The sequence below is a fragment of the Lacerta agilis genome, chromosome 6, assembly GCF_009819535.1.
Source record: "Lacerta agilis isolate rLacAgi1 chromosome 6, rLacAgi1.pri, whole genome shotgun sequence".
Taxonomy (NCBI): Eukaryota; Metazoa; Chordata; class Lepidosauria; order Squamata; family Lacertidae; genus Lacerta; species Lacerta agilis.
In genome coordinates this window covers 68,443,207-68,467,341 of record NC_046317.1, presented here as the reverse complement: position 1 = coordinate 68,467,341, position 24,135 = coordinate 68,443,207, and the positions used below count along the sequence as shown (strand labels likewise).

The 24,135-nt window shown below is 45.3% G+C and overlaps 1 protein-coding gene across 1 annotated transcript; it reads right to left on the bottom strand.

Annotated features, from left to right (window-relative positions):
- Nucleotides 1-7,319: 7,319 nt before the first annotated feature.
- On the bottom strand, nucleotides 7,320-24,110 carry MYL9 (myosin light chain 9). The gene is given in 5 exon segments (XM_033153322.1): nucleotides 7,320-7,508; nucleotides 8,167-8,335; nucleotides 13,624-13,671; nucleotides 13,673-13,825; nucleotides 23,778-24,110. Coding segments are annotated over 4 exon segments (519 nt in total). The 5' UTR covers nucleotides 13,802-13,825; nucleotides 23,778-24,110; the 3' UTR covers nucleotides 7,320-7,335.
- Between the last annotated feature and the right edge of the window lie 25 nt (nucleotides 24,111-24,135).

Here is a 24,135-nt window from a genome sequence, read left to right as displayed (position 1 = left end):
CCCACCAGATATCAAGGAAATAAACAACTATCTGGTTTTAGAAGAAATCAGAAGGCAGCCCTGTTTAGGGAAGTTTTTAATGTTTTATGTTTTATGTGTTCTTAATATCCTGTTGGAAGCCGCCCAGAGTGGCTGGGGAGGCCCAGCCAGATGGGGGGGTATAAGTAATACAAACAACAACAACAACAAATTTTGATACATCACAGATTTTCAGCCTCTTCTCAATCCAGAATCAGAATAAAATTAATAGCAAAAAAAACCCTCCTTTTGATGCATCTTCCCATTATCATAGCCAGAGTCTCGAACAAAGATGATAGGAAGGTAAATCCAGCAAGAATGAAGTATTCAAGATCAGGAATATATATTGTTTAGAGACTATGAATGGATTTGAGAAGGCCATGCTAAGGCTACCTGATATTTGGAAGCAGTTAATTTTAAACAACCTTTGAAGAGAGATAACAAGAAATGGCTGCTCAGTTTGATTCAGAAGATGGTGCTTGCATGTGATGGTTGCATGTGTAAAGATATAAAGACTCTGAAGGCAGGTAAATGCGGTAAGGGCTCTGCATAAAGTTCTGCAATTCAATTGGCAGTTAACAGATAGGGTTAGCGTGGCATAGTTTGTTGGACTAGGGAGACCCAAACAGAAAGCTTACTGTTTGATTGGGGGCAAGTGCCTTAGCTCAGTACTAAACCATCTGCTTTGCATGCAAAAGATCCCAGGTTGAATCCCTCACATCTTCAGGTAAGGCTAACAAAGAGCCAGTGTGGTGTAGTGGTTAAGAGCAGTAGACTCTAATTGGCTCCTCCACATGCAGCTGGGTGACCTTGGGCTACTCCTTCGGTAGTGATAAAGCAGGATATCAAATCCAAACTCCTCCTCCTCCTCTCCTTCTTCTTCCATCTGAAACCTTGAAGAGCTGCTGCCAGTCAGTGTATACAACCCTGAGCAAGATGGACCAATGGTCTGACTTGGTAGAAGGCAGCTTCCTGTGTTCCTATGTTTAACCTACCTCACAGGGTTGTTGCAAGGATAAAATGGGGCAGGCGTATGCCACCCTAGGTTCTTTGGAGGGAGAGCAGCAGTAAAAGTAAATTAATTGGACTGATCTTCAGCAGCAGCAGATGTGGGTAACCTTTAGCCTTCCAAGACATCATTTATTCTTATAATATCTTTTGAGGTGTCAGCCAACTAGTGAGATGCAAGGCTAAACTATATAAAGCTGGGTTTTCCAGATCTAAATCAAGGCACTGTTCACATCCCTGGATGCAGAGCAAGGCATCAAGATATCATGTATTTCAGAGTGTTTAAGGTAGTTTGCTGTGATTCCAATAACACACTGTTGCCTACACGTTTTTTCATTGTATACAAAACTTATCCAATCAGATGATAAAGGAACAAAATGTGTGTACCTCCATCACAGGCAGTGATGCTGCTATCAAACCATTTTCAGCTTCCTTAAAAGTTTTCTGTAGCCCCAGGTAATCACCATAACTTGCCCCAAAAGAATAGGGAGTCTTGCTGTCACTTTAAAATCTTGACAGATTTAATTGCAGCAAAAATCTTTGCTGAATCAGCTCACCAGATGCATGAAGCAATTATCTCCAGGTAACAAGTATAGAGGGTGGGACATGAGGCCAAATGTGACTGAAAGGGGAAAGTATAATAACCTGTGACATTTCTGAAGATAAGCCAAGTGACCACTCACAACAGTGGAAAATAGTAAACTGATAACACAATCAGTTTTGCTGTCTTTACTCAATATAAGAATACAAGCATAACATTCCAAACTCACTGGAAATGTTTCTAAGGCTCCTTGATTTCCTTTGAGCAAGCTTTAAAAACTTTTCTCTTTTGTCTCAACACACCCATTTTAATTCCTTCTTGTGAACTAGTCACCTGAGCTGCTTCAATAGATAGCGTCTTTTGTTAATCTTTGCATAGAGGACCTGAGTGGATTTACATCTTGATTCAATTGATTTTAGCTTCCTTCAGCAGATTTAGCTATTCAGATTTTAGGTGCAGCAGTTAAAACCAGGTAGAAATAAAAACACTCACTCATGGAACTCAATGATTGCATTAAGTTAATGCTTCATTTGCTGTTGTCATAGCAGTCATTTCATACACAAAGGAACATTTGAAAACTAATGCAGAAGTGGTGCAGTGCTCCAGGAGATTTCTTAAATGAATTTACATACCGCCTGAGGCAGTTTACAATAAAATCCATTAAAACACAGCAACAAGAAAATAAATCCAGCAGCAATAAAAGCAGATCCAAAATTTTGCCATCCAAAATTTTGCAATATGGCAAGATTTCACCATTTGAATTTATGAAGTTTCAGTTTTGCTTTTGAATAATAAATTGAGAAATGCCTTTCTAAAATTAAGTCTTAAATCTCATACAGGGGAATTTTTATTGTAAGTATCAGCAGCTTGCCACAAATGTAAACACTACTTCTAAATCTAACTGCATCCATGGTTAGAATGTTCAGAATAAAATTCATTTAGGAAAAAAATAAAACTTTTTACAAGCAAGTGTGTGTGGGGGGGAAATAACTTCAAATTAACACCATTCCTATAAATAATTAACTCATTGATCTCAAGTTACCAGGATTCCCCCCTCCCCCAACAATCAACACAATTTTCATAGTTCAAAAGTAGGGAAGTAGTTCTGAAACTATCAATTGCTTACCTTGATTTCCTCTTTTTCTTCATACATTCATGGTCAATGAACTCTGAGGGTGTTAAAATCTAAATGCATTGCTGTAAAAAAAATCTCCCAGTTCTAGAAGTTCCTGGCCAAACCTTCTTATCCAGCAGAGAAGGTGATCCTCAGTATATATTCAAGATAGCAGCTAAGGCTCCTTCAGGGGACACAGTTCCCTTTAATACATACTGGATTGAGTATTCAGGATTTAAACATAAACTAGAAAATCTCTGAATTAATGTAAAAAAAAAATCCATGCAGCACAGATAGGACACATCCTTGGCTTTCTACACCAAATCCCAGTTCAAAAATTCCCCTCAGGCACAGTTCTCTTCCCACCCCCCCATGGGGGATAAGTCAGTACTGTACTGTAGTTTCAGTTAAGCCCATTGTTATTCAGGGCAACTCAAGTAAGTAGGATGTTTGCTCTAACGTCTAGCCCTTCTCTGTACTCCCAGGAGAACTCTGGCTTTATGACAGTCAGAAATCCAACAGGTCCGTCTTTTACTCCTCTTGTGCCTGAATATTCCACCCCACCCGCACAGAAAAAAATAATAAGTAAATGATTGCTGCCCTTTTAGGACCCTCAAAATCAGCTGCCAAAGGTGGCCACCTCACTCTGTCTAATGGTAGGGCCAGCCCTGTCTATAGCTTCTAATCTAGTCTCATTTTAAAGACAGGGATGCATCCTTGTGGGAATGCATACTGGGGGGGGGGGGTCACTTTGTACATACTGCCATATTCAGAACATCAGCACTTCACAAATGCGAAGCTTGAAACCCAAAACAGCCAGGGTGGGGGTGAAGAAGAGAGAACAATGTACACTATTAAAAGTTCCTTTTGAGGTAAAGTGGGAAAGAAATATAATACAGTAAATAAATGGGAGGAAATTATATAGGTTTCACTCCACAGTGTGGTGAAGCATTTCGATTGCGCTGACTCTCCATTCAGCTTCATTGGATGGCGCTGTGTTCTAGTGTTATGAAAGTGGTGAGGAAAAACTTCTCCTCACCACTTTCTCCACATAATTTTATACACTTCCGTCATGTCTCCACCTCAATCTTTTCTTCCAAGATAAAATGCCTGCTGCAATGTTGTAACCTTTCCTCATGGCAGGGTTGAGTGCCATGTAAATTGAATTCTTTGGCATTTCAGTGTTGGCTGTGGGAGACTCAGGAGCGACGCCCCAGTTGTGTATTGTACATTTGAATGGTCTTGGGAGTTTCTGCAGCCTGAAAATGCCTGTACTATTTATTGTGTAGTTTGCATTTGACCAGAAGTAGCTGAAGGTGCAGACTGAATGGGAGGAAAGTGACACCCCTTCTGTCCTCAAATAGATGGCTAGATTGCCTTTTGCAGAGAGCCTCCTCCATAATCTTCATGGATGAGGAACCATTATTTTCAACCCAAAGTTCACATTCCTTCATGGACTACCTTCTTAAGGCGTTGTGCCACAGATGGGCAGGGTCAGAGAAAAACAAAACAAAACTGAGTGGAGCAATGGATGTGGACTTGACATCATAGGCTACATTCCTGTCAGACAAAAGCCAGATTTTCTCTTCCACCAAATAAAAAAAAAGCACCCAACCTGTTCTGCACACATTATGGTAAACTCTAGCTAAGTTGGTTAGACTGAGCATGGTGCTGATAAGGCCAAGGTTGCCGGTTTAATCCTCGTATGGGACAGCTGCACTCAGGGCCGTCTCGTAATAGGGGCTGGGTGGTGCTGTGCGCCAGGGCGCCAGGTCCCCCAGGGGCGCCCCCGCGAGCCCGCCGGCATGGCCTCGGAGGATGAGGGGCGTGGCGCTGGAGCGGTGCGGGCCTTTGCGCGCCCTTCCCAGCGCTCCAGCTGGGGCTCCGGAGGGAGGCCCGCTGGCTTGCAGCGCCACGCCCCTCATCTCCTGCTCGCCCACCCCCCCCTCCCGAGGGGCGGTCAGCGCGGGAGGGAGGTGGGCGGAGAGGCGGCCCAGGGGGCGCCGAGGGATCGTCGCACCAGGGCGCCCGATCCCCTTAAGACGGCCCTGGCTGCACTTTCCTGCATTGCAGGGGTTTGGACTAGATGATCCTCAGGGTACCTTCCAAGTCTACAATTCTATGATTCTACATATATTCTGTCATCTCCAATATATGTGGGCAGGGTTAGAGGTGACCATTGTTGTTAGTGCAGTAAAATACACTGGATGCTGGAGTAAGAATGGAGAGAGGAACCTCTGTATGCTTAACATGCTACAGTATTGAGTTGCTAGGTGACAGAACACAGCCATAAAAGGGGAAATTGGGGGAACAGGGATAGGCAACTAGCAGCCCTTGAGTCCCACCTGCCCCCAGTCCTTGAAATCCCCAGTCCTAAGGATTCTCCCCTTATCATACCGGTCACTTACTCACACCCCTGTAAGAGTCAAGGCACTGGCCTAAAGGAGGTGCTGCATTGCATAAGGAGGTGGGTTCAAGGATGTAATAGATAGAACCTTTGCTGCAGTTCACTCTGCTAGCAGGAATTCAATAATCCTTTTCGTTATGAATGCCTAGTGGGTGCGTAAGCCTCTGCTGGCATTCACAATAAGGACGACTGGGTTAACATGCTTTTTTGCCTGTATTCTAGCTCCAACGAGAGCCAGTCAATAGGTAGAGCTGAGAGCGCCATGAGGCCCTTTGACCTTTGCTCCAATGCAAATATGTTTAAAAGTTTAGTTATTGACATACCGGTAACTGCAGACAGCTTTCTGCTTTTCACAGAAAATGTTAGACTTACCTCCTGATCCTAAAGACATTGGCCATGATTAGAGAAAGCTGGGTGTACCATCAAAGCCAATGGTGTTTAAGTGTTTGGCGGTTCACTGTGGCCTGCAGTTCTGTGCACACTTACCTGAGCAATGCACCATTGAATTCAAATGTGACCTCCTCCTGAATACGCATATATAGGTTTGAGGTTTTAATCCTACTAATTTTAGCAAATTAGTAGGTGTGAGTGTTTGCATAGTCTGAGTTTCCTTGAGTTAGATTTACAGGTGGGTAGCCGTGTTGGTCTGCCATAGTCGAAACAAAATAGGAAATTCTTTCCAGTAGCACCTTAGAGACCAACTGAGTTTGTTCTTGGTATGAGCTTTCGTGTGCATGCACACTTCTTCAGATAGTGTTAGATGATCATGCAAATGTGTGCACAACCACCCAATGATATTGGCTTCTCGTTTTAGGCTATATTCAGTTCAGGTATGTAAACTGAAGGCTGCATGAAAGGCTAAAAGGAGTTCTTGTCCCATTCTTTAGATATAATAAGTAATATAATTAATACATCTGTTTTCAAACACATCCAATAAAGAAGAAAACCAAATAATAAGCCAGAACGTATTATATTATACTCTTTATAGGCAATTTCCTTTCCCCCCTTCAATTTCAAAATCTTTGGTCTGATTGTCAACAACTGTACAGGCTACATCCTTATTTTATTGACTGGGAAGTTAGCCGGGATGGGTTATAGAAGGTCTTCTGCTATATTCAAAAAAATATGCTTTTTCATAAAGGAAGGGACTAACAATAGCAAGTTCTTCCAAAATCAAGGTAGGTGTAGAGTGGATAGGCGAGCTTTTAATTTTTGTGCTCTTCCTGCTCAACTTTTTCAGGTAGCCAGCAAGAAATCACAAAATGCTGGATTTGAGGCCAAAGAGAGGATGACTTGGTGAAGCAGTCATTTTAATTTTAACCAGTGCCACAACTCAACAGGCAACACAAATTTGGGGTGAAATGGAAAACAAAGGGAAAGTCAAGTGAATCTCTGTTCCACAGGTGTGGGGGGGGGTGTTCAATGTGCTCTGCCAATCTTCAAATGAAAAGGTGTTAGTTGTGCAGAAAGTATCACAAGGGCAAAACGGACCAGGCCATCTAAATCAGGATAGACAACAACCCCAAGGCTGGATTGATGCCCAGTGGGTTTTGTAGGGTTGCAACATAAACAGCGAAGAAGGCTGATATGGTCTAGCATAATAGAGTTCGAGTTAGAATCTGGAAGAGCTGGGTTCAAGTCTCACCTCTGTAGGTATTGTACACCTCTGGGTACATGTCTGCCTCAGCTGGGAATAACAGTGTCTTACCCCACAGAGAGTTGTGGTGGTGAAAACAATAGAGATGGGAAGTCACTCTGCAAGTTTAAAGTGCTGTATAAATGATAAATAGTGGTAATAATAGAAGCATCAGTTTTCTAGGTGAAGACTCAAAGGGCAATTTAATCAGGCCTCCTTAACTTATATTAGATCCAGTGCTGAGTGGGGTGGGTCCCCCCCCCAAACAAATGTGCTGAACACAGCCAGACAGGTGGCTGCATCTTCAGTGTCCCTTCTACCTTCCTCTTCAAAAATGTTTCCAATTAGACTCCTTTGAAAAGACAAATTTCACAAGTACCTTATTCAAGGAGACCTCTAAATTGAGAAGTAGCTTAGTAAAGGATCAACGTGTGTGTGTGTGTGTGTGTGTGTGTGTGTGCACGTGCAAAAATCTTATTCTTTATTTAGAGGTAGGGCTAATTCTGTTGAAATATTTCAAGGTTAGCCCACTCTGACACTTGACCACAGCAGCAGAGAATCTTTGAGGAAGAGTAAGGGGAATGGCAACTGCATATCGGAATCTCTTAGTTTTAATCGTCTTTGTCTTTGGCTCCGTGCTTCAGGATACGAGTGAACTCCACATAGTTGAAGTTGCCTTTCTTGTCGATGGGGGCCTCTCGATACATCTCATCCACTTCTTCGTCCGTGAACCGGTCACCCATGGTGGTGAGCAGTTCCCGCAGCTGGTCTTCATGAATGAAACCTGTGTGAATGGCGGAGACGTTTGGGGGGGTGGAGAACCAAGTGTGAGATTAGTGGAAGGTCACTTCTGAGGCTGCCCTCATATAAGTTAAGATGAAGAATGCTTTGGCTGCTATTGAGAGTTTCTCAAGGGCTTGTGGGCCTATGTCCTGCTGGGCAGACAAATTTTATTTGAAATAAAATAATCCACACCAGGCCATAGCTATTTCCTGCCTAATATTTAGGGTTTATTTTATTTTATTCAGTTCCTGCCTAATATTTAGGGTTTATTTTATTTTATTCAGTTCCAAGCAAAGGCAGGCCAGTAAGCTTCTGTCTCATGACAGTCTCCCTTCCAATAACCATACCCCCTCACTTATTAAGGGTTGGATAACTATTGTTATTTTGATGGCAACAACAGTGTACATAGTGCTTCAATGAGTAGTACAATCCAAAGGCACAGATGCCAGCCTCCAGGAGCTTACAGTCTGAACTGACTGTGGAGCAGGCAAGTGAGCAGAATTAAAGAAGGGAAAGCCAGCTGTATCCTTCCTTGGCCTCAGATACGTGTGAAGATTTCTGCTGACACACAGCAGCATATTTGTTTGGCTCTAACTGCTGCCACAACCTATCTTAGAATATGCAGTTTGCACTGGAGAGATGGTCTGCATGGAACATACCTGTGGCTTCCTCATCGAAGCAAGCAAAAGCATTGCGGATGACGTCTTCCGGATCAGTTCCATTCAGCTTCTCTCCAAACATGGTGAGGAACATGGTGAAGTTGATGGGCCCAGGTGCCTCACTCATCATGCCCTCCAGGTACTCGTCAGTAGGATTCTTCCCTGAAAGGTACAAGTTGGATGAGAGATTAGTCCACTTTGGAAAGCCCCTGGCCCTGCTGAGCAATTCAGGCTCACTGCTTGAGCCCCACAAGATGCGGCCACTACATTGCCTTCTCTATCTGTGACTGGAGGAGAGAAAAATTGAGGGAATGGAACTGGATTCACCTAGCAAAGCAGCAACAAGAACAACGAGGAGGAGGAGTGGGGGGGGATGTAAATATATTGGAATCCTCCATCCCTACACTTGTCTCTTCAAGATTAATTCTCGTTCTGGCTGTAGCACAACAATGTTTTTGGTAAGCATTTGTCTTTACACCAAGGATGGGAAACCTCTTGCCACCCAGACGTTGTTGGACTGCTATTTCCATCAGGCCCAGGGGTGAGGGATGATAGGAGCTGCAGTCCAACAAAATCTGGAGTTCCTCATCCCTACCCTAACAGTGCAGTCCTAGTTACAGGTAGGTAGCCGTGTTGGTCTGCCATAGTCAAACAAAATAAAAATAAAAAATTCCTCCCAGTAGCACCTTGTTGTTGTTGTTCAGTCGTTCAGTCGTGTCCGACTCTTCGTGACCCCATGGACCAGAGCACGCCAGGCACGCCTATCCTTCACTGCCTCTCGCAGTTTGGCCAGACTCATGTTAGTAGCTTCGAGAACACTGTCCAACCATCTCATCCTCTGTCGTCCTCTTCTCCTTGTGCCCTCCATCTTTCCCAACATCACCTTAGTAGCACCTTAGAGACCAACTAAGTTTGTTCTTGGTATGAGCTTTCATGTGCATATCTGAAGAAGTGTGCATGCACACGAAAGCTCATACCAAGAACAAACTTAGTTGGTCTCTAAGGTGCTACTGGAAGGAATTTTTTATTTTTTATTTTTGTAGCGCAATCCTAGTCATGTCTATTCAAAAGTATGTTCCACTGAGTTTAATGGGACTTGCTTTTAGGTAAGTGGGCATAGGACTGCAATCTCAATTTGTACTCATTTACAAGATGTGGATGATAGAAGGAATCATAATGAGGGAAGTGACCAAAAGTGTTAACAGTATGCTCAGTCCAGGTCAGCTGCCTTGGCTGTATCCTAGCAGTTTGAAGTTTGCTCCTTCTCTGCAAGGGATTCGTAACAGAAACCTGAATATAAACATTTCTTAGTGGCCTAACCAAACCAGGGCAATAAAATGCTCCTGTGACCTTATCCTCAAAGGTGAAAGGGCCCTTTGCTCATGTAGAAGACAAGTTCCTAGGAGCTTCCCTGTAAATGGCCTATAAAACCAGGTCCTGGGGTTATGGCTTAGTTAAGGAGACAAGCATGATGAGTCAAAATGCAAGGCAGCAAATCAGGAACGGCTGTCTGAAAGGGTGGAAATACCCTGGGAGGAGGGAAATACTGTCAAGTCAGGATGATTAATAAATGGGGAGGAAATCCCAGTCTGCTCAGGTTTACTGTGTGCATGCATTCATGCCCGCAGGATCCCCATTTCTGATGAAATACAGTACTCCTGAATTGCTCATCAGTCTCTACATTAAACCAAAATGTACTTTTATCTACCTAAGTGCCCTCTAGTGGTCATCTGTACAAATACCACGCTTTAAACATGCCAAATTACAGTACTGTATATGTATTTTTTTTATAAAACAAACAAACAAACTCTGAACTGTACTAATCAGATGACTTCCTGATTCCTCTCCATGCATTCAGGTGTTCTCTCAACCATTTTATTTCCTTGATTTATAGTCTCCACAACCTCTCTACCCAGGATGAATTTACTGGCCTTGAAATGGGCTTGACAATGGTTCAGTGAGTGTCCAGAATGCAGGCTGGCCTTTGTGATCTGGATAATCATAGAGGACCCTTTCAGCCCACAACTGTCACCACACTGAGACCCGAGTATGCCGGGGTGACTATAAGCCTGTCTGCCAGAAGCTGAATTATGTTCTTGTTTGTCCCAAAAATCCACAATTTGGACAATCCCTTTTTTAGGACCAACCAGGAAAATCACAAAATAGTGACCATAATTTTGAATTCTTCCTAATGCTTTCACAGGCTGGATTATGCAAAGCAGGGGTTAAAGAGGAGAACAAAATAAATAAACAATATGGCTTGACAATATGGGAGCCAGTGTGGTGTAGTGGTTAAGAGCAGTAGACTTGTAATCTGGTGAACCGGGTTCACATCTCCGCTCCTCCACATGCAGCTGCTGGGTGACCTTGGGCTAGTCACACTTCTTTGAAGTCTCTCAGCCCCACTCACCTCACAGAGCGTTTGTTGTGGGGGAGAAAGGGAAAGGAGAATGTTAGCCGCTTTGAGACTCCTTAGGGTAGTGATAAAGCGGGATATCAAATCCAAACTCTACTTGATGCAGCACCCATAAGATCGCAAATAGACTCAGGCTGTGTACATGCTATACATTTAAAGCACATCCCCACCCCCTAAAAACATAGTTTAAGCCTCATTCCGCAACAATTTCCAGCAGCCTTAGCGAACTATAGTTCCCATGATTCTTTGAGGAAAAGTCATATATTTTAAATGTGCTTTAAATGGATGGTGTGTGACAACCTTAATTTGAATATGGATTGGATTGGATTGGATTAGTGTCTGCTAAATGCTGCTGGCAGGGGCGTAGCAAGGGGGGGCGTAGGGGGGGCGGATCGCCCCATGTTCCATAATGGAGGGGGTGACAAATTATCAAGGAACAATTACTGCCCTACTAGGGCGGTTCATAAAAACTTTTTTTTTTTTGAAAATGCCTGCTCCAAAGGTCTTATCTTACTACACTAGGGATTAATAGCTATAGATTAAATTTCATGCATATCGGTTAATATCTTGACCCTCCTCCACCAAAATAGCTGTTTACTTGGCTGTTTTCCTATGTCACGAAGGCTGAAATTTCAGTTCAGTGGAGCATTTACTGTTCCCAACCCTAACCCTGTGGAAAGCTATCTAATTAGACTTTAATTTGATTTTGAGATGTTTTTAGGAGGTAATTTAATTATTGTTTGATTTTATACCAATGTTATGTATCTGATGTTAGCCACCCTGAGTCTGACTTCGGGGGGAGGGCGGGATATAAATACATTACTTATTATAGATATAATTATTACTTATTCCTTTGTAAGAAAATATGAAATAACGTAAAACCATTTTTGCCGGGGGGATCATGGGGGGGGGTGACAATAAATTTTCTGCACAGGGTACCACCTGACCTTCCTACGCCTCTGGCTGCTGGTCTCAGATTGCACCTAGGATTCGGGGACAAAGAAGCAATGACTGACCCCTATTTTGCAAAACACAAAATCCAACAGTTACCCAGAATTGTCTGAAGCCTTGAGCAACCGGGATGAGGGTCCTGTGGCTCCCCAAATGTTGCTAGGCTGCAGCTCCCATCATCTCTCACCCTTGGCCATTTGAGCAAGTTTTTGCTTTGCAGAGTTGGTCAAGGGCTTCCAGCTTCCGAGTGACATTTGAGGTCAGCCCTGCCCTGCCTGATTTAGCAACTGACCTGGGTTTCTGGGGCAGGGCGAGTTTCTGGGAATAAGAGGCTAGGCCTGGCAATCAGACTTATTTTGGCTTGTTAAAATGAACACCAAGTTCTCCCACCCTGAATTGTTTCCTCTTACTTTCAAGATGTGGATCACCGCCTCTTGTGGGATCAGATTTCATAGTTCAACAACGTGCGAAGAACTTTCTTTTGTCGATGCTGAATAATCCAACATTCCTTTATATCCCATGGCTTATTGTAAGCAGGGGTGTTCTTTGATCTTTCAAATTTTGGCCTCACACAGGCCAAATCTTTCAAATTTCAGCAGCACCCTGTGTGAGGCCAAAATTTGGTGCCCCCCCCCACCTCTCACCTTCCTTTCTGTTTTAGTTACAGGTAGGTAACCGTGTTGGTCTGCCATAGTCAAAACAAAATAAAAACAAAAATCCTTCCAGTAGCACCTTAGAGACCAACTAAGTTTGTTATTGGTATGAGCTTTCGTGTGCAGGTATTTTCGTGTGCAGGTATCTGAAAAAATGTGGCATGCACGTAAAAGCTCAATACCAATAACAAACTTAGTTTGTCTCTAAGGTGCTACTGGAAGGATTTTTTTTAAATTTTCTTCCTTTCTGTGTGTGCATTACGTCACAGTGGCAATGCCCTGCAGCACCCCCCTCAGCTCAGTGCCCAGTGTAGGTGAACCGGTCACGCTGCCCTAAATCTGTCTCTGCTGCAAAGATCCCACCCCACTCCTGATTCACTGCATAACAGCCATAGCTCCTTCTACTCTCTCTCTCCCTCTCTCTCACACACAATGGAGGAGGTGAAACAATTCCCAGAGGGGTTGTCTATCATTGCTGGCCATTGGCGAAAGGCAGTAGGTGGAGCCACAGCCAATAAACAAGCAGAGAGCCAAGTAATTGTAGTTTTTGTCCCCATCCTCCGCTCTGTTAATCGGGGGGGGGGGGCAACTTTGGTCTTTCAAATTTCAGCTGCACCCTGTGTGAGCCCCCCGCCTCTCACCTTCCATTCTCCTCATTTCACTATGTCATTGTTACGACGCCCTGTGGCTCCTCCTAGGCTCAGCGCCCAGTGGAGTAGAACTGGTTGCGCTGCGCTAAATCTGCCTCTGTCTTTACGTTCCACAAGGGCAAGGCCGAGACTAAAATAACAGCAGTGCCTGGAACGGCTGAAAGTAAGAAGGCAAGCAAGTGCAGGCTATCTGGGGGCAGAATGGAGTTGGTAGGAAAGTGCCTGACTCACCCCAATGGACCATCCTCTACTGTGATTGAGAGAGCAAGAATGGGTCTAAGGTGCCTCTAGGGCAACATGAGATTAAAGCAGGGGCCACAGGATCCTCATCGCTAATGTAAAGGTATTGGCACCATCATTACAAGATGAAGACCCAGCATCTCTAGTTGCTTTGCGCAGCGATGGCCAGAAGGCAGATGAGAATCTCTGGCTGCTTTGCAGTAGATTGGCAAAGGTTTCTGACATCCAGTTGTTTTAGTACTGCAACAGTAAAACCACTTTCTCCGACACAATTCAATTCAATTTAAATGTGGGCTTAATAAAACAAGCAAACTAACTATTTAACCAGCCTGGTCAATGGTTGGGATTCATGGGAGCTGTAGCGCAGCAACATCTGGAGAGACAGAGGTTCCCCGTCCCTGCCTTAAGACTTATCTACTAAGTTCTTGACCGAGGTGAGATTGAAAGGGAGAGCTTTCTGGTTCACAGCTCACACTCATAGCCCCGGAGCCACGACAGCTCACAATGAAATTGCATTTGACTCAATGCTGCTTTGTTACCGAGAGATGCCAAGCATGTCATGCAGATCTTCCTTGTCTATGAATCCGTCACGGTTTTTGGTCAATCATATTGAAAGCCTCCTTGAACTCCTGGATCTGCGACTGGTCAAACATGGCGAAGACATTGGAAGTCGCACGCTGGGGGCGCTTCTTGGTAGTCTTTGCCTTGGCACGTTTGCTCGACATCTTGGTGGAGTTTTGGGAGGGGGACTAGGAAAAACAAAACAGACTGTTTGCTTATAATAATACTTCTTCTTTTAGCCTTTTTAAATATACAAAGTTTACAGACTATGGATGATATAATACATATTACAGTTGAATGTTCGCCAATTTACTACCAGATCATCCTACATTAAATTTGTATCTTCACTATTATATAGCACAAATATAGATAATGTTCTTTAAAATACTATTACCTCATTTTAGAAATATTATATCATTTCTATCTTTTAAGTAAGTAATCAGATAATTACTTTTGATAGCAGTGAAAAGGCTTTCAATAATTCTAAGACGTTCTGATTTCATGTACTAAATAAGGTAGATTGCCAGTTCTCAAATCACTCACTTTTGTGCCTACTTTCCCTTAAACATTAATTTTGTTGTTTTAATAAACCATTTTCATTTCACTGGAATTATTGGAGCACACGTTTAGCAGCAATTGATATTTTAGCAGCAGTTAACAAACCCCTAACTAAATTCTGATGTTCTGGTCTTGCATCTTAAAAAAAACCCCACCCTAATTTCTTGGCATGCAGAGGAAACGCAGAGTGTGCCCCAAGAGATGCCACCATTGTCCTGGCTGTGTAATAAGTGAGGGTGCTTCATCCCTGTTCCAATACACCACTCCTTCTGTATTGAAGATAGAAGCCCTGTCCTCCTTTCCATCTGGTCGTCCTAATGTTTAATCATTTCACATTTTGGAGATGTTACCGTATCTGAAGGATTTAAGACCTGATGCCACAATACTCCCCCCCCCCCCCCCGCTTCCCTGCCTTCAGCAAATGCCGCATTCTGAATCTCCTGACTAAAACAACCATCTTTAAATGGCATCTTGAAGAGTTTTGGTAAACTACCGGTATTCAAATCTTTGTATTGCGGATACCATCCAAGGCAAGCTGGGAATCCATTTCTGAGCTTCTGCAATAATAATAATAATAATAATAATAATAATAATAATAATAATAATAATTCGTTTACTTATTTATTTATGCCCCGTCCATCTGGCTGGGTTTCCCCAGCCACCCTGGGCGGCTCCCAACCAAATATTAAAAACACAATACAGCATTAAACATTAAGAAGTTCCCTAAACAGGGCTGCCTTCGGTGGGGTGCATCATGATGACACATTTGAGACATTTGAAAGCAACAGAAAAAGCATGCCTGCACACAAACGGTGGCCCATTGCAATCACCAGCGTAAATTGTGTCTAGCCTTGTGAGAAACCTGTGAGGAAGACAACTTCCCGTTCTTCAGATGGCTCACTGCACCAGAACTCGCCATTGCTAGAATGAGGAGAGCTACCCTGTGCATGCATATACTTTGTTCCCATCTAGCCTAATGCCTGAGAGTTACCCAGGAAATTCAACATATGCAGCAGCATGCAGCTATAGGGCAGTGTTTTTCAACCACTGTTCCGCGGCACACTAGTGTGCCGCGAGATGTTGCCTGGTGTGCCGTGGGAAAAATTGAAAAATTCAAGAGAATTACTTTATATATAGTCAATATAGGCACAGAGTTAAATTTTCTAACATTTTCTAATGGTGGTGTGCCTCGTGATTTTTTTCATGAAACAAGTGTGCCTTTGCCCAAAAAAGGTTGAAAAACACTGCTATAGGGGATAGTGAAAGCCTCTGCTGTTCAATATCTGCCTGACAATCAGCTGTTAAAGATACACTAACCCATGGGGGGGGGGAGAGACAGACATGGGAGAGAGAAATGGCAATGCTACTTGCTACTCATTTAGGTTCCAGTCCTAGTATACACATCTACCTGGCAGTAAGTCCCCTTGAACTCAGTGGGACTTACTTCTAAGCAGATGTGTAGAGAATAACACTGCTGGTGTCTGATTTCTTAGGGAGACGGAAGCAATACTTTCAGAAACTTGGGGCAATTTCCACCAGGAGATCCTTCCCTCTAAAGGACCAACTCTTAGCTAAATTGTCTTTCTTTGATTCTATTTTCATAAGGACAGGCTTGCAAGTAAGATGCAGGCTCTGGGCCTACTCCGGAATAAGCAGGAAATTATCTGTTCCCAGCAGATTCTTAGCATTCCATTCCCCACCCGCTTTGTCTAGCCAGGCAAAGAGTAGCATGTGGATCTGTGCTCTTTCCTACAGCTAGAGCTTGTTAATAAGGATTAGAGGCTCCCTCCCAGTTCATCAGAAGAATGGGCAGGATTTTTAAAATATCTGTATCTGTATCGTATATATGTACGTATGCCTATATATTCTCATTCTCTCTCTCTCTCTCTCTCTCTCTCTCTCTCTCTCTCTCTCTCTCTCACACACACACACACACACTCACACACACACAAACTTTAGACCTCACAGGAACATAGGCAGACCACTTATACCAAGGCAGACTCAATATTGTCTACACACTGACTTGCAACGGCTATCCAGGGTTTCAGGCAGGTAACATTAGCTGGAGTTTCAGGCAGGTAACATTAGCTGGAGGTACTGGGGATTGAACCTTCTGTGTGCAAAGGATGTGTGCTCTGCCACTAGCTGCAGCCTTTCTCCACTCAGGGCTTGGATTAGCTTGCTCCATTCCAGGGATAGCACAGTCGGTAGGGCATGAGCCTCTTAATCCCAGGACTGTGGGTTCAAGTCCCACATTGGGCAAACAATTCCTGCATTGCAAGGGGTTGGACTAGATAATCCTCATGACCCCTTCCAACTCTGCAATTCTATAATTCTATAATTCTCAAGCAGGACTTGTTCAAGGCACATTTTGCTGCTCGAAGGGCAAGATGGCACCCCCAGCCCACATGCAGACTGGTCCACCAATTGAATCTTATATAAACACTGGCAGGAAGCCAGTTAAGGGCAGTGGGTGCAGGCAGGGGGTTTTGGCCGGGGGGGGGGGGGGTTCAGGAGAAACAGCCAGGAGACTACTGCCTCCTTCCCTAAGCATTTGCTGGCTGAGGCAATTGCCTCACTCTGCCTAATGGTAGGGCCAGCCCTGCTCCCAAGCTTGGTCAGTGTCTGGAAGATGTTGTAAACAAAATCTGGCCCTTTTTCCCTTATGGGGTACAGAAGAGCCCTTGTAGAGTCCTCAATCAGTAGGAGAATATAACAGAGGCCAACCAGAGAAGATTGAGAAGCAAAGTCTTTATTGAACTGCTGCAACAAAGAAGGAACCCAGAAAAAGGTCTGTCCGCTCTTATATAGACATTTGAAACTGCCCACACTGGAATTCAAGTCCACCCCCAGAAGCATCATGCATAAGTCACAGAAAAGCATGGTCTGCAACAGAAATCTGAGAACTTTGTTTATCCCTTACCTGCCAGCCTGCCAGGCTACCTGATAATGCCTTTTCTGATTGCCTTTCCTGGTATGTCTGGCCATTCCTTTGAAATGGTAATCATTTTAATTCCTGAGATAATGGGAAGGTTTTCTCACCCCTCCTTCCTTTGCAGAGAAACAGTTTGTATGTTTGGGAGTCAGAAATGGTTTCAGGGCCGTTTTCCTGTGCTGCTTCACACATGCGGCCTTTTTTGCTTGGCACACTTATGAACATTTATTATATATATATAAAAGACCTTAATATTCTTATTACAAAGACATGATACAACAATTTCCTTCCCTCTCCAGAAACTGCCATGGCTAAGTAAATTCAGGTGTGCTCCATGCTGCCAGAGAAGCTTAGTTGTGTGTGTGTGTGTGTGTGTGTGTGTGTGTAAATCCCTTCCTGGTGGAAAGTGATGCTTGGTCAGAGTCTTAGTACAGGCCTGATGCTCCTTTCTGTGCAATGCTTTCCCACAATCCTGCACAATCCTTTGTGGGAAACTCTCTCTCTCTCTCTCTCTCTGTGTGTGTGTGCGTGTACCTGCTAAAGAGGCACACACATTCAAGGACTAAAAATGCCCAGTCCCTTGTTCTTCTCTAACTCCAGGGAGTTTTTTTTAAAAGAAAACAACAACACCACGCATTTAGGTAGCTGATAAGAGCATGCCCAGCAGTTGAGCTGGGAGTGAGTGAGTTGCTGTTTAGCAATCCTGAGAAGGGTAGATGGAGGGAGGGAGGGAGAGCAGCCCTGCCCCCAGACAATGATTGCCGAGCTCAAAGGCTAGCTTGTTAGCGCAGGCTAGGAGAGGAGCTCTTTTCTGCCAGCCCCAGGAAGACAAGGGGGGGCAAGATGATTAGTTCAAGGCTTCGATACACCTCCCACTACAAAGAAGATAAAAGCCTTTTTGTCCTCCTGCCTGGAGTGGGACTTTACCCAACATTACATTTGTCACCAGCTGCCTGGTGCCTCCTTTCCATTAGCCGTATCACAGAGGAACTTGCAGGGAGCAGAAGCCAAGAGCCAATAAGCGATGCGAACTATTCCTGCATTCCTTAGGGGCTGTGTTTGGGGGACTTGCATTGCTGCAGTCCCCCTTGAGAAGCAGGTTCTTCCTTCAGAAACACACTCAGGCAGAGGTTCCATATGCACAAACAGGTGCCATGGCGGAAGCTGTTCAAAGTGCATCTGGGATCATGCGCAGACATCTTTCTTCCATCAAAACAAAATAAATAAATAAATCCTTCCAGTAGCACCTTAGAGACCAACTAAGTTTGTTCTTGGTATGAGCTTTTGTGTGCATGCACACTTCTTCAGATACCAATTCTTCCATCAGTCACAGAGGGAACTCGGGGTGCAGCCAGATTGGGTGTCAGTTGTGGGATTGGCAGTCCCCCTTGGGCATGGAATTAATATATATATATATTGCAGCATCAAAATGCCACCCCATATTCCTCCCTCCCACTTTTAATCTGGATTTCACCCATTCCAGGAAAAATCCAGTTAAGTTGCCAACAACCAGTTTGCAATATCTGAATGATTCATTTGCAGCATTAAGCTTCTGTCTGGGAAGCACCCAGAAACACATTTTGTTTTTGTATCACTGCCTTGATTTGTCTCCAGCTCTCCAGTATCCCTGGATATTTCCTACTGAGTCGCAGGTGACACAGATCCCATCCAGCAGGCTAGGGCCAATGGGCGTTATTGTCCAACCATATCCAGAGGCCTGTGTGTTCCCCTATCTCTATCCTTGGATCAAAACGAGTTTGTGCTAAAGATGAGATTCTAATCAGGTTTCCACTAGCTCTCAATACTTTGTGTGCATAACATTCAAAATAAAGAAGTTTCCAAAAAAAAAAGAAAATGATATCTTTCGTCAATACTCCATATAAGCAGGTATCTCAACTCAGCTTGACCTATTCTAAATGACCTGCTCCTGGCTACAGGACAAGTATTTTCTTCTGTCAAATGGAGAATATAAATGATACATCGCCCTGATAAATAAATAAATAACTGGCTGCATGAGAGCAGAGGCATAGCTAGCTGCTCGGGTGTCTGGGGCGGCGTGCACGCTGCAGGCCCTGTGGTGTGATGCCCAGTGCCCCCCCTCACCTAGCCTACGCCTCTGGATTAGGCAGATTCGTGGAGGAGAGGGCTGTCGAAGGCTACTAGCCATAAAGGCTGTGCTCTGCCTGCAAAGTTGGAAGGCAGCAATGCTTCTGGTTTCTGGAAATCACTTGAGGGGGGGGTGCTCCTGCAGTGGCGTAGGAAGGGGCGTGTGGTGGGTGCGGGAGTTATTTTTTCAAAAACACATATTTTTGCCATTTTGTCGTCCCCCTCAGTGATGATACCTGGGGGGGGGGGTCCGCACCCACTGCACCCCCCCCTTCCTACGCTACTGAGAGTGCTCACTTGCTTTTACCCATCGAGACGACCTGGACCAGCCTTGGCATGCTATAGGGTGAATTTACAGACAATAGCAAAGGTGGTGGTGGGGGGGATAGATGAAGGCAGGAATTGGCCCCTAAATACTGCATCAATCCTTTATTCTTTTAAAAAAGAATAGTGACTGGAGCAGGGCAGGCGGTCCCATTAGGACTTGGCTCCAGGGAGTAAAATGTCCTGTGCTGGCACCCAAAAGAACTTGCATGGCCCTGACGGTATCAGTGTACTGGACTCCCCCACCACCCCCACACCCCGGTTAGATGCTGATTTTGCAGTGGTGTTGCAAGCCACTGTTTTGTTCTGCCTTTGTTGGACTGAAGTCATAGGACTGGGATGTTAGGAATCTGACCTGTTGCTTTTGCAGCTGAGACAAAAATAAATCCACTGTGAGCTGAATTAAGGCAAATGAATATTACTTTGCAGCAGGATTTTGGTATACCCACACTAGCAGGTCAAGAGCGCCACGTGAGGTTGCAAACTCAAAATGGCACTGAGGCAGCAATGCTGCTGCCACCACTCCCTTCCCTTCCTTTCCCTTCCCTTCCCTTGACCCAGCTGTACACTTCACTCCCTGGCAGAGCACATTTTCTGCATGCATGCGGTCCCAGCTTCAATCCCCAGCATCTCCAGGCTGTGAAGAGCCCTGTCTGAAATCCCAGGGACCTGTGGCCAGTCAGTGTACACAACCCTGGGCTGAATTAACCAATGGTGTCACTCAGCAAAAGGCAGTTTCCCACATTCCTTTTTTTTTGGGGGGGGGGTGACAGGGGAAGGATAGTGTTCTTGTGGTGGGCAGCAGAGGGCCTGCATGGGCTGCATATAGCCTGCAGGCTGTGAGCTGCCCTCCTGTGTCCTAGAGATTTGAACCTCAATCTGACATGCTGTTCACCACACCATCTCTCCAGATATACACTGTTTAAAAACCTGCCTCTGTGGAGTTAGGACACTTCATCCCCACCCCCTGGGTATCCCATTGCACACCAGGCTATTAGTAGTAGTAGTAGCAGCAGCAGCAGCAGCAGCAGTAGTAACATCCCATTGCAGCATAGCTGTCAAGTTTCAGATTTGAAAATAAGGGATCAGCAGTCTCACCTATCCCGGGGACAGTCACATGTCAGTGGTGGGCGGAGCCAGAAGCAAAAGTGAGCGGAGCGTCAATGTAAACTCCAAGTGGGCTCCGGCTCGGAATGGAGCATAGAGGAGGGCAGCCATGTGCTCCGTGCAATGGAGCCCCATCGTCTTCTTGTCTGATCCCATCAAAACAGGACAGGAAGCAGCAGCTGCTCAAAGGCAGCCAGGATCCGCCCGCCAGCTAACCCTATTGGCCGGCTGAGGGGCTCGGTGGCAACGGATAGGGGCTGATGCGGGGGAGGAATACACCCCCCCTGTAAGCACGGGAAACGGCTCCCACTTGCTTTGAGGGCTGAAGCTTTTCTCTCCAAGTAGGCAAGGTCTTCCCACCCAGTCCCTGGCCAGCAGGGGAGGAGCTGCTTCCATTAAAAACGGGAAATTTAAGGGAAATAAAAAATAAGGGAGAGCAGCAGGAAACTGCTTGAAATAAGGGAGAATCCCGGGGAAAACGGGATACTTGACAGCACTGCATTGCACACCAGGCTAGTAGTAGTAGTAGTAGTAGTAGTAGCAGCAGCAGCAGCAGTAGTAGTAGTAACATCCCATGTCTGCTGCTCCAGAGAAGCGGACACGGAGCAATGGATTCAAACTACAAGAAAGAAGATTCCACCTAAACATTAAGAAGAACTTCCTGACAGTAAGAGCTGTTTGACAGTGGAATTTGCTGCCAAGGAGTGTGGTGGAGTCTCCTTCTTTGGAGGTCTTTAAGCGGAGGCTTGACAGCCATCTGTCAGGAATGCTTTGATGGTGTTTCCTGCTTGGCAGGGGGTTGGACTGGATGGCCCTTGTGGTCTCTTCCAACTCGATGATTCTATGATAAATGCCCCCTTCCCTGCTACCTGCCCAGATAGGAAGTGCCTTATCCTGAGTCATACCATTGGTCCATCTAGCTCAATATTCACTTGCAGCAAGCCTGCAGGGTTTCAGACAAGGAGTCATAGAATCATAGAGTTGGAAGAGACCCCACAGGTCATTGAGCCCAGCTCCCGGCAAGGCAGGAGTCACTCCAACCCCTACCTGGAGATGCCAGGGATTGAACCTGGAACCTTGTGCATGCAGAGTAGATGTTCTACCACTGAGCTATGGCCCTTCCCCTCTGATGGACAGAGAAAACCTCATAGTATGGCAGTGGTGTGTCACAATTCTTCAGATCAATGTCTTCCCTTGCTTTTTGTTTGGCCTGCAATGGGAGGATGGGGTAGAGGCCAGAAGAGAGCCATTTCATTTCTGCTCCAGACCCACAAAGCCAGCTGTGTGGACTGCACAGAGCTCAGTTGCTTCTGGGGATCAGCCCTGGAACTGTTTTTCAGTGTTTCTCTCAACTTTTGAACATGTAAAGTAGTAATAAAAAGGGCCCTTCTGAGCATGTGCAGAGTGCATGAGTAAGCAGATACCCCTCACAGCCAGCCAAGATTCTACACTTAGGGGAGTACTAGTGATGAGGTCTTCCAGGGGTGTACCTGAGGACTCTTTTAAGGGTGCCCTCCGCTAGAAGATTATTTGTTTAATGTCAGGTATATCAGTTCAACGTGAAACACTGACTGTGCTGATCACTAGAACATAGCAAGCCAGACCACTGGTCCATGTAACTCAGTACTGACTGCTGACTGGCAGCAGAGCTACACTGACTAGAACAGTGTTTTTCAACCACTGTTCCGCGGCACACTAGTGTGCCGCGAGATGTTGCCTGTTGTGCCGTGGGAAAATTACTTTATATATAGTCAATATAGGAACAGAGTTAAATTTTTTAACATTTTCTAATGGTGGTGTGCCTCGTGATTTTTTTCATGAAACAAGTGTGCCTTTGCCCAAAAAAGGTTGAAAAACACTGGACTAGAAGGTGGCATTCCCAGCCCTGCACTGCAGCTGCCAGGAACTGAACCTGCAACCTTCTGCAGGCCAAGCAGTTGCTCTGTCACTGAGCTGTGAGGCTTCCTGCTGCTAGGCCGGATGACAGATTTTGGAGACAAGCAAATGGGTCGCTGTTGAACCCCAGTGAGCTTGACCCTCACTTGTTCCAGTATCAGTTGGCATTTCTCCCTTTGAAACACATTTTTCCTTGTTGGGGTGCGGAGGGGGGGGCTGTCACTTGCAGAGGATGGGGAGCTATGTTTTGGGGGATGCTCTAACTCTGAATTTCTTGTACTGTATTGAGAAGGTGAACAGATGGACTACAAGACACTGCCCTGCTCTCCTGGCCAGGGTGGGGGGGGGTATGCTGGAAGTTAGGGAAACCTTTCAAAAAATCAAGGGATGGTCACATCACATCCCACAGCTTGTACACTTCTTGGGTAAACTTCAACAGTCTTCCCAGACTTCCAGTTGTTTGGAGGTGAAAGAATTGTAGTCCAAAACATCAGGAGGGCTCTGCGTTGGGGGACAATGCTGCTATACAAAAGGCAAGGTGCTTAAGGAGTGGCAAAAGTGGATCCCACCCCACCACTAAGAGACAGTGAGGTGCAGTGGTTAAAGTGTTGAACCTGTGCTGCGGAAACTCAAGATCAAATCCCTGCTCAGCCATGATGCTCACTGTGTGGATCGGGACCAGTTTCTCCTCCCATCTCCTCTCTCTTTTCCAGCTAATTGACTGGATTGTTGCAGTGGTGTAATGGAGAGAGGGGACTGTTTATGCTGCCTTGAACAATAAGGAAATCAAACTTCCTCAACCTGGAGCACTGCTGATACATTGGGCTACAGCTCCCATGGAAGTACGGCAAAGGGGCTGCTGGGAATTGTAGTCCAAAACATCTCCAGGGGGGCACCAGCTTGGGGAAGGCTGAAATAAATAACCAGAAACCTTCCTTTCCTAGAGTCACTATTCCTAATACACCTCATGCGTCTTGAAACCAGTAGGCAGTAAATTTCCAGGGGAGGCCAGCTAGTTTCTTACAGTGAAAAACAACAGGGACTAGTTACTTTTGCCGCAGCAAAGCCAACAGGGACTAGTTACTTCGGATTAATGACTGGCTGGGTGGGTCATATGCAGCAAGTTATCCCGCATTCTCGCCTCTACCCTGGTCTTGACCACCCGCCAGCCCCGTCCTCACGGAACAAAGGGAAATCCAAGGAAGGGCGCTTACCTGTCACACAGAAACTTGTTCCAAGCCGGCAGAGAAAAGCGCTTCCCCCCACGATCCCTGCAGAGAAGATGCGACTTCTAAGCTGTGTTGTTTTTAATCGCCCTGGTCTGGAAAGAGCGGGATCGGGCGGACGAGGCGGCCAATGGAGCCGAGACTTTGCCCAAACGGTTCCCTCCCACCCCAAAGGATTTGGCCATACAAGGCGAAAGAATGCCGAGCTGTGCGGGTGGCAGGAGCCCAGCCGGGGGACGCGGGGCTGGGGACGGAGAGAAGAGGACGGGAAGCGAGGATTCTGCCTTATATAGATGAAATGATGTCCGGGCTGGGGAGGAGGGGAACCGGTCCGGGAGAAGCAACT